The following is a 14855-nucleotide window of genomic DNA, read 5'->3' on the forward strand; positions in this document are numbered from 1 at the left end:
AAATTTTTTGGTAAATTTCTCGTATCGGATAAACAGATTTCTTCAAATTTACAGGAGAAATTACTTACCGAATGCAGTTTCTTTAGACTTGTGGAAGTTCGGGGAAGTGTTTTCTCGCATCGTTCATTTAATTTTGCCGGTAAATCATCTATTTTTCGATATAAATGTGTGACCGATGCACGAAAGCTCTTGCATCCATTTACTTCCAGGTGGATGTAGCGTGTCTCTGATGACGTAATCCCGGTCAGTGTTTCCAAACACGTGTTTTTGTAACTGAAGAAGGTACGTATCCGCAAATGGTTTGTGGGGCTATGTGTCAATGGTTCGTGGGGCTATGCGAGAATGGTGTGTGGGGCGATGCATATTTTTTTCGAAACCAATTTTTAACTATTGTAACCTATAGTGACCCTACCTAACCTAACCTTACCGGAAATGGTTCGTGGGGCTATGTATGAATGGTTCGTGGGGCTATGCGTCAATGGTTTGTGGGGCTACGTAGTTATTTTTGGGTGCAGTGGGGTTGAAACACTGCATGCCGAGAACGGTTGTGAAATTGTGACCACCATTTTGCATGTTACCGAAGGCAAAAAGAAACGAAGAAAACTTACTCAATATGTCGCAAATAGAGCTTATTTCCGTGAAATAAGCGAAATGCCACTTTCAGCAATGTTTCTCAATGCAGAATATGTAAGTACGAATATTCAAATTAAATGAACTAGCAAATTTCAGCTGTTTGTCCGATACGAGAAATTTACCATTCGTTACTGTGCAGAGATTTATTTGGCCCAAGTTCCTTTTGTTTTATGCTACGAATGCATTTTTTACATGGTTCGATTCCGATTTATGTATATTAACACATACTGCGGAGTTTTAGCGATCACTTAATATTTTGTTCAATATATGCTATTGTGGGTAGGTTAGGTTTGGTTCCCTTAGCATTCAAATAAGTACTATTATCGTATGAGGGAAACGCCTACGAATCGTATATTTCGGACTTCTTTACATTGCTAACGTGTTATTTTCGAATGTGGAACATTTCCTAAAGTGAAATAATGCATATCAATGTCTATTTCTTAGATTTACGAGTACTTACTGTTACTTGTTGTTTCGAATCTGTAACACATTATGGCCGTGATAGCATACTGGGTAAGGGGCCGTTCTGAGAGTGTTTTTTCGATTTATGCAATGTTGCAACCTCGTTCACCGGAAAATATCTACTTTCGTGCCCGGATTTGAAATTATGCTAATACGTCGCAAACCATTGACGTTAGCCTCACAAACCATTGACGTTAGCCCCAAGAACCATTCTCCGTAAGGTTAGGTTAGGCAAGCATAGGGTACTAGTTTACTATCCTTCGGACACATTTATTTATTTTTACAGAAGAAACTACTTACCGTAATAAGTTCCTGTAGCATTGTCGAACATCGGGAAGGTGTTTTGTGTGATTTGGGAATGTTTCAGAGCTGAAATTTATGTTGTTCGTTGAAAATTAATTCTCTGACGGAGATAGCGTTTGGCGCGTACATCTTCCGACACCATCACCTTCGTACACCGTCGTGACTATCATGACGGGTCGTGATTGTGTTTTGTTGATATGCAGTGTTTCGAACTGTCTGCGTTTGCGACTAGCGTTAGAACGTGAAACGGGAGGTAGAAGAATGACATTTGCTGGATGTGTGATTAAGTTTGTACCGGGTGTGGAGGATTCCGTGAAGTTTCTGATTTTGGGCCTCGTAATCACGAATCTGCACTTAAAATTTGGCACTCACGTATAAATTTGGCGTTTATTTGGGGGCAGGTGAATCCGACCAATTTCTAACATGCCCTTAACAGGGAGTCTATAGAAACAGGCGGGGCCGCGATAGCGGTTGGGGACGTTAAGTCGATTACCCCAGGGGCGGAGCCCGGAACCGGCGGGAAATTCGGAAATCGAGGATGTGGAAATACGAACTTAATTGAGATTATTTTGCTATTTGCACGTGTGAGCGCCAAATTTTAACTGCTGGCGCTTATTTGGGGGCAGTTGAATCCGGCCAATTTCTAACGTGCCCTTAACAGGGAGTCTATAGAAACAGGCGGGTAGCCGGAGCGGAGGCGGGGCCGCGATAGCGGTTGGGGGCGGTAAGTTGATTACCCCAGGGGCGGAGCCCGGAACCGGCGGGAAATTCGGAAATCGAGGGTGTGGAAATACGAACTTAATTGAGATTATTTTGCTATTTCCACGTGTGAGCGCCAAACTTTAACTGCAGATACGTGATTACGGGGCCGAAATTGGTGAGTATACCGAATTTCAAACAAAATGAAGAAATTCCCGGTATTGTAAAATCGCTCCTTAAAATTTGTTGTCGGGCATTTCTTGGGTTCCAAAGGTTGAAACACTGCATAACAATTGAAAATCGAGAAAAGAGAAGGCCGATGCGTCATCCCGACGCGTCATTATTTACGACGGCATCCGCGCCATATTGTGTGTGAGCAAGTGGAAAGGTAGGAGAAAGAAGTACTCGTAATGTGAAAAATTGCTATTAGTTTGATCAAAGCAACGTCAATAAACCTTCAGGAATGTTCCGCGAGGCAGATACGTAAGTACGAATGTCAAAAATTTGACAAAAGACAAGCACGACGTGTGATTATGTAGGAAGGTGTACTCGGCATATTGTGTCTGAGGCAAGAAGTACTGGTAATGTGAGAAATTGGAATTAATTTCATGAAAACAACACCTTCAGGAATGTTCCGCGAAGCACATACGTAAGTAAGAATGTCAAAAATTGACGAAACGAAAAAAATAGGGGTGTCCGAAAGATAGTAAATTTTTGTAATATAATTAAGCCTTGTTTTTTCCATATTAAAACCAATACGTTGCTGACCAAGGCAGTTTATTAAGATAAAACACTTAACACGTAACGCTACCCTGAGGAAGACCCTGATATAGGGTCGAAACGTTACGTGTTAAGTGTTTTATCTTAATAAACTGCCTTGGTCAGCAACGTATTGGTTTTAGTAAATTTTTACCTAACTTCTACACTAACACTTATTAACCGAAAAATGCCACACAAACTATTCACAGAAGGTTTTTAAGCGAGAATTGATCCACAAACCATTTACGGAAAGTTAGGTTAGGCAAACATAGAAAATTAAATTGGAAAAAAACCCGCTCACACGTCATCTTGTAAAACTACAGCGTGGTTGCTACACTAACAGGGGGTTATATAATTAAACGCACAGAACATTTGGTTCACATAGTGGACTGTAATGGTGGCAAGAGCTATCGTGCATCGGAGATACATTAATGTCGAAAAATACATGATTTACCGGCCGAATAAGTTTTTACGACTGACCTGATTACATTCTAATGAGATGATCTAAATGGCAGCATGAGAGAGATCATTGTCACATTTGTGCATTATTTAGTCAGTAAGTGTATACTGTTTAAAACAGTTTTGAGGAACATGCACTTTTTGTTAGCGCTGAGAGTTGTTTGCTTTGATGATATATTAAGCTGTTTCAAAACAAATAAACAAACAAACAAAAATGTTATAAAATAGGAGGGATAACATGAACAGATTATTAGAAGTACAGATCAGTCCTAGGTTAAGGGCTTGTAATTTTGATGTAAAACTATTTTCATTAAGAAAAGAGAGATTAAAACAAATTTTTAAAATGTATAAATTTATTGAACTAGGATTTACCTTTGATTGTAACCTATGTATGTAATAGAAATTTGTGTAGCATTTAAGGTGATAATTTTAGTCTCTTTCTTGACAGACATAACTCAAACATCTCAAGATGGATTTCTGTATTGATAAAAAAGGAAGTGATCAGATTTCTGGACAAGTTGATGATAGTGACAGTGATATATCCAATATAGAAGAAAATGCTCCATTGGTAGGAGAACCTAGCAACAGCAGTGATACATGTGGTAAGTGCGCAATATTTATAGTGCTATAATAAATCAGGGTGGCTACTCACCGGGAATTCCTTGAATTCTGTGATTTATGTGTGAATTATTAGCTCCAGGAATTATACGTGAATTCTGCGTAAATTATTTCTGGTATAATTTAACAATACAGGGAATTTCTCCAATTTGTTCGAAATTTCAGATACTTACTAATTTGGGTCTCCTAATCACGAATCTGCACTTAAATTTGGCGCTCACGCATAGAAATTCCTGAATTATGGCTAACCCCACGGACCATTGGCGCTAGCCCCACGAACCATTGGCGAGTGGTTAGGTTAGGTTAGGTTAGGAAACATAGTTAAATTTTAGGGTCGTAGTAACATCAGGAATATATATATTTCGTTCTTTAAGTATTCGAAACTGAAAATCTTGTGATAAATAATGAGCAATTGTGCATTGTCGGTTGCGATGACTGACCCTCTTATTTTGCAAGTTTGACACGTGAGCGCCAAATTTTAACTTAAGATTCGTGATTAGGAGCCCTCATTTAGTGACTATGCCGAATTTCAAACAAAATGGAGAAATTCCCGGTATTGTAAAATCGCTCCTTATTTCTCTCCGTAGTAGTGAAAAATTGCAGGTTTTATTATTCCATTGATGAACCAAGAGTAACGTGTTCCTAAACATTTTTTGTTCGAGCAATATGGTTGTGCAACAACAAGGGAGAATTGAAAAAAGAGATGGAATGGATTGTGAGAGTGGGTAGAAGAAATGGGTATAAAGAGTTAGATTTAAGAAGGAACCTAAATAGGGCAAGAAAACCTTGGAAAAAAAGAGTTGGATGGCAATGGTAAAAAGAGTGACATGAAAGGAGGAGAGGAGAGAGAGACATGGGGCAAGAAGAGAATTTTAGGTATATAGGAATCCCATATTTCCAAGGGATGTCTGAGAAAGTAGAGAAACTAGTAAGGGTATATGGAATAAAATGTGGAATGAAAGCTCCAAGAACTTTGGAAAAACACTTTACAGGATACAAGAAAGATGGAAGAGAGGGGGAAAGAATGGGGTTTATGGTATAAAATGTGAATGTAATAAAGAATACATCGACGAAACGAGGAGAAGAATGGACATAAGGTGCGGAGAGCAAGACAAAGATATAAGGGAGGGAGTTCCTTGGAAAGGGCTCTTGGAGCGTATCATTGAAGAAGGACATGAAATCAGAAATTGGAGGTAATTCGGGAAGAAAGTTAACTAATTAGAAAGAACATATATGAGGCTTCCTATATTTGCAAAGGTAGGGAAAATAAATTGAACAGGGATGAAGGAAACGTCGATGAAATGTGGATAGGGATGTTTAAAAAATTGGAAAAGCAGGAGTATAAGAAGCTAGGTTTCCGTATCACCCCAGACATATTACGTGAGGCTCAATAAACACATGACTTCGAGTTCGATATGACTTAAGCAGGTAGGGGAAATGGAGGGGAAGTAAGCGAGGAGAAAGCGGCGCACGGACAACTTCCTGCATTCGTTGAGGAGGCATCCTATAGCCAGCACGAGGGAGTAAAATAGGAGGTCGTGTTTTATAATTTTATCATTCATTAAGTGTTCTTTTAGCCTAAGATGGTTTTATACCGTGTTTTTAATAACAACGAAGACGTTGGAAGTTTTAAAGGGTTTTAGTATGGATTCCAATTTTTCCTATATTAATAACCAAACGTAATAACCAAATCTATATCCTTGTTCCTGGAATTTTGGAAGAAAAGAATTGAAGTGGCTATGGTGTATTTTGGATAGCCTATGTAACTTGAGAACCTGAAGAAAGGAACAGTTGTTCTTGAAACGTCGTTCATTGGGAAACCAGATACTCACGAAACGTAAGTACAAAAATTTGTTGTATTTTAGAATATGCTTTGAATTAAAAACTGCAATAACGGAACTAGTAAATAAATGTTTATCATAATTCCATAAGGAAGGTCCACAATACATGATAATTTGTGAAGAACTACGCTAATGTATCGTAACTAATGAAAATACTATATTCAATTTGGTGGTGCACAGGACCACACCCTTTGCGTTACAATCTGGCACCATGCCTGTTACAGGTTGAAAATCTGAAACAGCTGGAAAATTTAAAATTGGAAATTTTTATAACATTCTGCTCTGTTAGGACTATCAAGAATGTTGTATAATGTGGTGGGGAATGTAAAGTCGTGGTTCCACTGTATATCTCTTTAAAAATTATTTTCATGTCAGAGTATACAAGTTTGTAGCATATGCAGCACATTGCAGTAGTCATTCATACATAACACACAATAAGGGCCTCCCCGATGGTACAGTGGAACCGTCGTCGCCTTGTAATCAAGCGGTCCCAGTGGAGGCACATAGTGGTTCGGATCCCACTTTAAACTGTAGGTCCAGTCTCGATTAGCCTCACTTTGCACAAGGTGGACTTAAAACACCAACTAAATCAATCAATAACACACAATAACATATTACACTATTATGTACCCAAATGACTTATAAAATGATACAATCCTCATTATTGCGATTAGCTAAAAGTTGCAAAAAAGTGACACAAAATACAAACAATATAATATGTAACTTGCACCTTCCCACTGGTATAGGGCTAATGCTGTTTCCTTGTAATCAAGGGGTCACAGGTTCTTTACCCTGTGTATGCACAGTGGTTCAGATCCTAGAGGGTGTCTACCAGTTTGGAAAAAACTTGGAAATCCTTGAGAAGTCAAACAATTAACTTTTTCTGGAAAACTTGTGGTAATATCAGATGGGTTTACTGTGTTTCTGGAAGAAATAAAAAGAAAAAAATGAAATTTCTTGACAGACTAACTTCAGTTTGATACACTAAATATTACTAGTTGTTACAGTAGAAATTGTATATTAAATGCTGTATGAAAGGGTCATGTTTTGATCTACTTTCATGTACAAATCTAGTGCACCAGTATTTTACTATAATTATGTACAGTGGAATCTCAATTTTCACCAAGGTGAAATAAGTTAAAATGCAGTAAAACGTAAAATCAGGGAAAATTGTATAAAATATTGCTTTATTGGGACTATGAACATTGAATGTATAATGTGGGAAAATGTAAAACCTGGGAACGTAAAAATGGGGTTCCACTGTATTATTAATGCTGTAATTGTTATTATTTTTTATTTAAAAAAATCTTTGTTAATCATAAGTCAATAGGTACGCCTCTCCAATACTCCATTTCTATTCAGTTTCCCTTGTTGAAATGCATATGAAGTGAAGATTGTAAAAACTTGGTGAAGTAGGATTCTAAGTATGGTGTTAGCTAAAATGTAGTGATCTTCTTACTTTTTGATTTGGTGTTTTAAGTTCACTTTATGCACAGTAAGGCTAATTGGAACTGGACCTACAGTTTAAAGTGGTATCCGAACCACTATGTGCCTCCACCAGGTATCAAACCCGGACCCCTTGATTACGAGGCAACGACGCTACCACTGCTCCATCGGGGAGGCCTGACCTTCTTACTACACACATGTTTAAATACATGAATTGCCCTTATAACGTTTCTCTGGAAAATTTTGGTTCGTGTATGAAGATGTCAGGGAATTTTGTTTTTATGAAAATTGTAGATGCCCTGATCCTACTTTGTACTGTAGGTCCAGTCCCACGTAGCTGATAAAGAGTGTAAAGTGATCCTATAATGAACTTTGCATGCATAAAGAATGTTTTTAGTGTGTCAAAATGTAATTTTGTTTGTAAAATGCAAATAAACTTGTACCTGAGAGAGAGATCTAATAACATATATTTTTTTTTACTACAGATTTTGTGATAGACACTAAGGGTCGGGCAGATGAATCAGATCATGAAGTTGATATTAGCGAAATGTCAGAAGAAGAAAGTGGTAAGAATTTTTCTTAAATTAATTAAAATTTAGTTTTTTTCCGCTGAAAATTCTATGTAGTATATCTCCTGTGTGTGCCAAATATTCATGTAATTTACATCTCTATGGTGGGAGGAACCAGGCAACGTTGACATCTACAGTGTGTCAAAGGCAACAGATTTCATGGTGGTAGCACTAGAAGAGACTAGTAAAACAGCGACAGCAAAAAATCAGGACAGCTCGGTAGCTCAGTGGTATAGGGATGGCACAGTATACCAGGAACCCGGGATAAGATTGCAGTTGGTTTTAATCTAGCATGAGAGAGATGTACCCTCATCATTCCACACACTTGCAATTAATATTACAGACAGCCAATAACTTCCCCGTTCCCACTAATGGAACCATTTATGTATATCTAATTGATTTAACATATGTTCACTAAACTGTAGTTTATATCACAACAGTGGTAAGAACCGTTAAAAGCAAGCAGAGTAGAAATATTTCTTGTGGGTGTTACATTACACCATCTCCTGTGCTACTAGCCTGACAAGTTAAGTGAAGCTGTTGCTGTTGACTTTATATCTCTTAATAGAGGCATGCAAAATTAGTTTTTGTCAGAAACTCGAAAGTGTGAGGTTCACTTTCCTACCATATTTTGTCACAAAATGATGTGATGTGAATGTGAAATAGAGTCTTCAACACAAAATTCAGAGTTTATTTACCAACGTGACACTTTTCTGAAGTGTTGGTTATGCAAATCACAGCAAATGGATTTATTCTCCTTTAAATATTTGAAATGCAGGAATTAACTTAATACTCTGATAACTATATACATGTACTATTAGAAAGGAAATGTTTACTTTGTGTTATAAGCAGGGAACAGATTTATATGTATTAAAAATGTATATACTTATTTAGTTATTTTCACCAAAATATGGAGTTAAATATGGACTTAAAAATTGTAAAAATCTACCTTTTTAATAATATATGACACTACAGGAGCTACATACTCTTGCAATGAATAAGTAAGTCCTCGAACGTGAATTTCCTTTTGTTGTCTCTTGTGATGAATTTATATGGACTAAAACTGCGTTCAGTATCGCAATAAGTAATGGGAGAGTGTTTCAAAATTGTCAGTTATTTGCAAGAAATTCACTCAACTCTTTCAGTCACATGGGAATATGTAGTTATTGTGCGAATATGGAGTATATGTTGAGAAATGTTCTGAAATTTGAAATAATATGTAAATTAACAAATACAGTAAAACCTCGTTAATCCGGAGTAATGGAGGGGATAAGTTGGCCGGTTTAACGAAAGTCCGGATTAACTGAAATAATCTAAAAGAACAGTAGAAAGTGCATTAAAACTCCATTTATAGCAACAAAATATGTTTATTTGTCGATGTTGCCAAGAACACCTTAAAAAGAACTACAAAAACACATCTTCCGTTCCTGTCTGTTGTTTCATCACAGAGAATAGCAACAGGAACATCCTTCATGTTTTCCTTGATACTTTGTTCATATTCAGCATGGAGTTTTGGAACATACATCTGCCTCAAAACTCTTGCCTGTGGTAAGTCACCAGCACCTAGAAAATCAAGTACCCTCTGTTAGGTCAATGTAATGTTGAATATAATGTAATGTTGAATATGATATGATATTGAACATGTAGTTGAAGAAACTCAGCCATAAAAAGGAAAAATAACATTTTAGCATGGAAAATGGAAAAGGAAAATTTTGTATATTTAAAATTTATTCTTACCGTGACAACAAGTACCTTCAAATAAACAGGACTGACAAACAACAAAGAAATCCGAGTTACGTTGTTACGAAGCTAAAATACATTTGGAGATTATGCTAAATACATGAAGTTACATGTTAAAAAAAGTTTTTATATGAAAAAATCAACGGGGAATCCGTAAAACCATGCTGCTTTGTGACACAGAATCAGAAAATTTGATCGCATCAAGCTGCATGAAAGACGTTATTCATGATGCGTAGTTTCCCTTCAAATGAAAATGATTGACAACGCATAATAAAAAGAGAAATGCATTTTGTTATTACAAATCGAGATACATTTGGAGAACATGTTAAATGAACAAAATCTTCTCCGAGGTGACAAAATTGTGGAAAAATCAGAAAAACCATGCTTTTTGTGACGCTGCAACATCAGAAAAGCTGATCCTAGGAAGCCGCGGGAATGACGTCATGCTATGATACGTATTTTAGGCGAACAAACAACAAGACTTTTTTAAAAAAATTAAAAATAGCAAATCTTTAAATTGGTAACAAAGTTTAAACTTAGTACGCACATGACTTCTTGTATTTTTGCTGCTGATCGTAACACTTCTACTACATCGTAATATACAAAACGCATATCATAAGATCTTTTTACGGCTAAATACATCGATCTTCCACCTTATTACATTTTATTTTTCTTCATGCTAACGAGTAATTTTAATTTCGCATTCGTTTCTTCATGAAAAAAAAATGAAAAAAACACTTCAAATAAAATATTTCGTGATTCCATCAAATACGAAATATGGATTCTCCTAAATATATTTTATTTCAAGCTACATTATCCAATAAGAATCAGGAATGATTACAATTAAGTAAATTAATGGACACGAAATCTTGTACTCACCAGTGATGTATCGATTCATCCATGTGCGTCATCGAGCTTTTCCACTGGAATATTTGCGTGAACGAAGGCATTCACTGTCGACATAATGATATCTTCTTTGTCCTTCTTAATTTGTTTCGCAGTCTTCTTGTTTTTCACATGTGAGGCACTTTCATGAATATGTTTTATGCCCGAATCTTTACGTTTCCAGTCAATTCGAACATTACAGAATTTGCACACCATTATCCGTTTTACTTTATCAAAAATATAAAAGCCTTCATGAGCAAATTCACGCTCCCAATCAAATACAGTCACGGCTTTCGGCATGGTAATTTCTTACGCTACCAAGTCTCGCAGAACAATAACAACACATTCACGCTACTTAGCAAGATTATGAATGATTGAGAGGGGGTGAGGAGAATGGTTCGAGGTTTTTTGGGGTGGCATCGTGAATGAGGGCCAATCATAATGGACCACATTTTCAGTGCACTCAAGATTTGGACCAATGAGAGTTGGCGTCTTAAACTCTTCTTAGAGAACGAAGAAAAGACAAAATGGCGGAAGCAAAAATAATAGTTTTAACACGAAAACATGCGATTTTTTATTAAAAAACAATATTTCGTTAATAAACTATTAATTTTGTGTTAAACGTTTCATTTCGCGTTTTCCCGTTCATTTTGCGTTATTTCGCGAATAAATACACACGTATTTAGAAAAATAAAGAAAATAACTTCTAGGCACCCAATAAAATATTTCGTGTTTTCGTCATAAACGAAATATGCATGCCCCTATGCATTATACACGAGATAAAATTTGTCACTTTTCTCCATCAAAAACCAGGGTGCGCATTATACGTGGGTCGTTCAATATATAAGTTTCCGTATGCTGTAAAAAAAAAAAATTTTTAAGATACATTAGAAAACTATACATACATGTGTAGGAGGATCCTTCCTCACTTCTCCACATAATCCCCATAGAGATTCAGGCATTTGTCCCACCGTTGCACCAATTTGTCCATACCCTTTGCAAGAAAATCAGGGCTCTGGCTATTGAGCACTATTCTCACATTCCGCTTCACTTCTTCACCTGTTTCAAAATGGTAACCTTGCAATTCAGACTTCAACACAAGAAAAAGATGGAAATCACTCGGTGATAAATCGGGGCTGTATGTCCTACCCCAATTCTTCAATTTTGTGTTGTGTTTACACTGCTGAGTGGTGGGGCGAGCGTTATCGTCAAAAAGAATGACACCAGCTGACAGGAGACCTGGTCGCTTATGTCGAATTGCATTTTTCAGTTTATCCAATGTTTGACAATAACGGTCAGCATTAATTGTTCTTCCTCGTTCCAAAAAGTGCATAAGCAGAACACCCTTAGCATCCATGCTTCTGAACTCCTTATGACGAGAGCCCGCGTTTTCCGAACAAGCACTTACTTTTGAGCGCATGCGCCTTCACGTCTGATAAAGAATCGATTATTGTTCCTTGTAGACGAAGGATGGCGCTTGTCAACCATGTGCTTCTTTTTAATGGTATTGCTTTATACAATATTTTATAGCACAGGGAAACTTATATATTGAACGTCCCTAGTACACGAGTAAATACGGTATGTACAATATGAGCCAAAAGCTAATACATGTACAAGTATGGAAAACTGAATTTTTCGAGTCTATATGCCACGATGCGCAAAGATAGTATAAATTACATTGCTTTTCACGGTCGAGTTGTCCGTGGAGCAGCAGCTAGCATGTCAGGCAGTAGTGCATCTGCCGACAATTGGATGCAACATCCGTGTAACTGGAACCGCTTGCCATGTAATGAAATAAGCTCATACAATTACATTCACAGTTACAATGAGCATGTACCTTGTTACAAGAGGTGTTGGAAATGATGTCCTCTTGCATCCACACATTTACGGCATATTTATAAGAAATTTTCGCTAACACGTATCAAATCCTCTTCCGAAATCGCTTCAACTTATTTCCTAATATTTTCTTTCTATTCTTCTAATGTAGGGTTTCAGGTTTAAAAGCTTGGTAGCTTGCCACACAGACGTCATACAAATGGCTGTTTTTTTTTGTGCAAGATGCCGGAGAGAATTTTGAGGAGTATGTTCCAATGTCGTCTGCTTGTAGTTTCTCCTCGGTAAAGTCACGATGTTTCACCCTTCAAGAACAGGCCCTGTTTCCCTAAATTTGTTCACAAGTTTTCTAACGCTGTCCTGTGTGGAATAGGTACATCTGGGAATTGTGCTGCGAAACACCTTCTAACTTATGTACTAGAATTTGTAATGACGTGAGAGTCCTACATAAAAATTCATTGTTTTAAGTTATACTTATAGCATGCCATTATTAGACTACAGGAAGGCACCAGTAGCACTGGTAGCAGGTCAGTGTAAACTAAAACAAAACAATCTAAAAACACTTATTAACACCTTAACACTTAATACTAGGTGGGTAGATTATTTTATAGCTTAAGGCCACAGCACAACAAACTATACCATATCCCAGTAATCACAAAAGTTGCTACTTTAGGAAGCACGTGATGCGTTGTTCAGTCTCTAAAGAGAACAATGCCCAGAAATAAATATCGGGCAAATTGAACACACACCGTAGGACAATTCACCAAGTAACTTCATTAGCACCGATTAATTAACATTAATCAGACGAAACACGTTTCTTCATCAAAGGTGTGCAAACCTCATCAACTATTAATGTCAAAGTAAAAACCCATACAAAATTGTGAAAGGCAATATTATATATTTGCATAAGAATTCTTGCAGGAACAAACGACAAATTCACATTTCATTTTTATATAACAAATTTATTGTACAGTGTGATCGAAAAGTCCCCGCACTCACTTTTTAGGAATTTATTGTGTAGAAAGTAATACACATGGGAACGAAAGGAATACATATATAAATGCTTTAGTCCTTGTACTACACAGAAAAATAAATGTAAACCAAAAGTGAGGTATACTGTAATGGCAACGGTCGGTAAAACACAAAACAAGATGACATATAACTTTAAGCGCATGAGGAAAAAGTTTCCAAAACACAAACATAACGCAACACAAACAGAACATAATCACATAAACACACAATGGAGGTTATGCTGCATTCTCTATGGACATTGCAAAGTAGTGTTTGGTTTCCAGTTCATAGGAAGTGTCTACACGCTTACACATGTTCCGCGACACCTTCCTCAATGTTTCGGCTGGAATTGCAGCAATAGTGTCAGAAATTGCTTGTCGGAGTTCATCCAATGTGCGAGGGTTGTGTGTATATACCCTTTCTTTCAGGAACCCCCAAAGAAAGAAATCGGGGGACGTGAGATCAGGGGAACGAGGGGGCCACAAATTTTTGGAGATGATGCGGTTCCCGAAAAACTCGCGCAACATAGCCATTGTGTCGTTTGCAGTATGGCACGTTGCCCCATCTTGTTGGAACCAACACTCACGCTCATCCTCTTCCAACATAGCCACGAATTGTTGTACCAAATCCCTGTACACATCGCCATCCACTGTGTCCTCAAAGAACAGGGGTCCAACAATCGCGAAATGGCACACCAGACACCGACCTTTGCAGAATGTAGCGGTACTTCATACAGGTTTACATGTGGGTTTATCTTTATCTAACGCTTTCAGCTCCTGGACAACTTTCACACGATATGGGTGAAACTTGGCTACTTTCAGTGCCTTCTGTGTGGATCCATGTGATACTCCAACTTCTTGTGACAAACGTCGTATAGATTTTCTTGGAGATTGCACCATTCGCTGTCTCACGTTCTCTAGGAATTCGTGTGTGACGACCTTGGGTCTTCCACTTTGTTGTCGATCATGCACTGAGCCTGTTTCACGAAATCGGCGAACAAGATCATACACTGCACTTTTTTCTGGCACCGGATCATCAGGGAATAGACGTCTCCATTTCTCCACACAACCTCTGTATGTCTTACACTCAAAATATGCTTCTAACAAAGCGATTCGCTGCGCTCGCTTAAAAGGCATTGTCAACCGACTGCACAATAATGACTCACACCACTGACTGTAATAGCAGTGCAGCTCTCCCGGGACGTTATCGCATTCTTCAAGGTCATACCAGTCACTACTAACAACGTTGCCAACTCATGTTGCCTACTGACCTCGTAGCATATTTTCAAAGTATGAGTGCAGGGACTTTTCGATCTAACTGTAGTAACAGTCGTATCGTTTGCAAGGTTTTAACAAGGTAAGAAATGGTTAATAATATGCCAACGTAGCAGTGTCAAATTGCAATTTAAAAAGTGGGGGTGCGCAGTTAACTAATTAATTATATCAACAAGAGTCCACAATAAATAACACGTAAAAATACAACTTCTGTTTGTCTACAACATACATTTAAATATTTCTTGCATAATTGTGCTCGATGCTTCGTAACTACCAATATCAAGTTAGTTTAAACAAACTTTATTGAATCAACTGATGCTCTT

The 14855-nt window shown here is 37.5% G+C and overlaps 1 protein-coding gene across 2 annotated transcripts in view; it reads left to right on the forward strand.

The window, feature by feature from the left end:
- Positions 1 to 14855, forward strand: part of LOC146005252 (deoxynucleotidyltransferase terminal-interacting protein 2) — a 30715-nt gene that overhangs the window by 448 nt on the left and 15412 nt on the right. For both annotated transcript variants that reach the window (XM_083144348.1, XM_083144346.1), the window contains exons 2-3: positions 3764 to 3917; positions 7706 to 7786. In XM_083144348.1, coding sequence (XP_083000474.1) covers positions 3785 to 3917; positions 7706 to 7786 — 214 coding nt within the window. In that variant the 5' untranslated portion in view covers positions 3764 to 3784. The remainder of the gene's footprint in view (positions 1 to 3763; positions 3918 to 7705; positions 7787 to 14855) is intronic.

This window comes from Lepisma saccharinum, chromosome 23 (genome assembly GCF_977018435.1).
Source record: "Lepisma saccharinum chromosome 23, izLepSacc3.1, whole genome shotgun sequence".
Taxonomy (NCBI): domain Eukaryota; kingdom Metazoa; phylum Arthropoda; class Insecta; order Zygentoma; family Lepismatidae; genus Lepisma; species Lepisma saccharinum.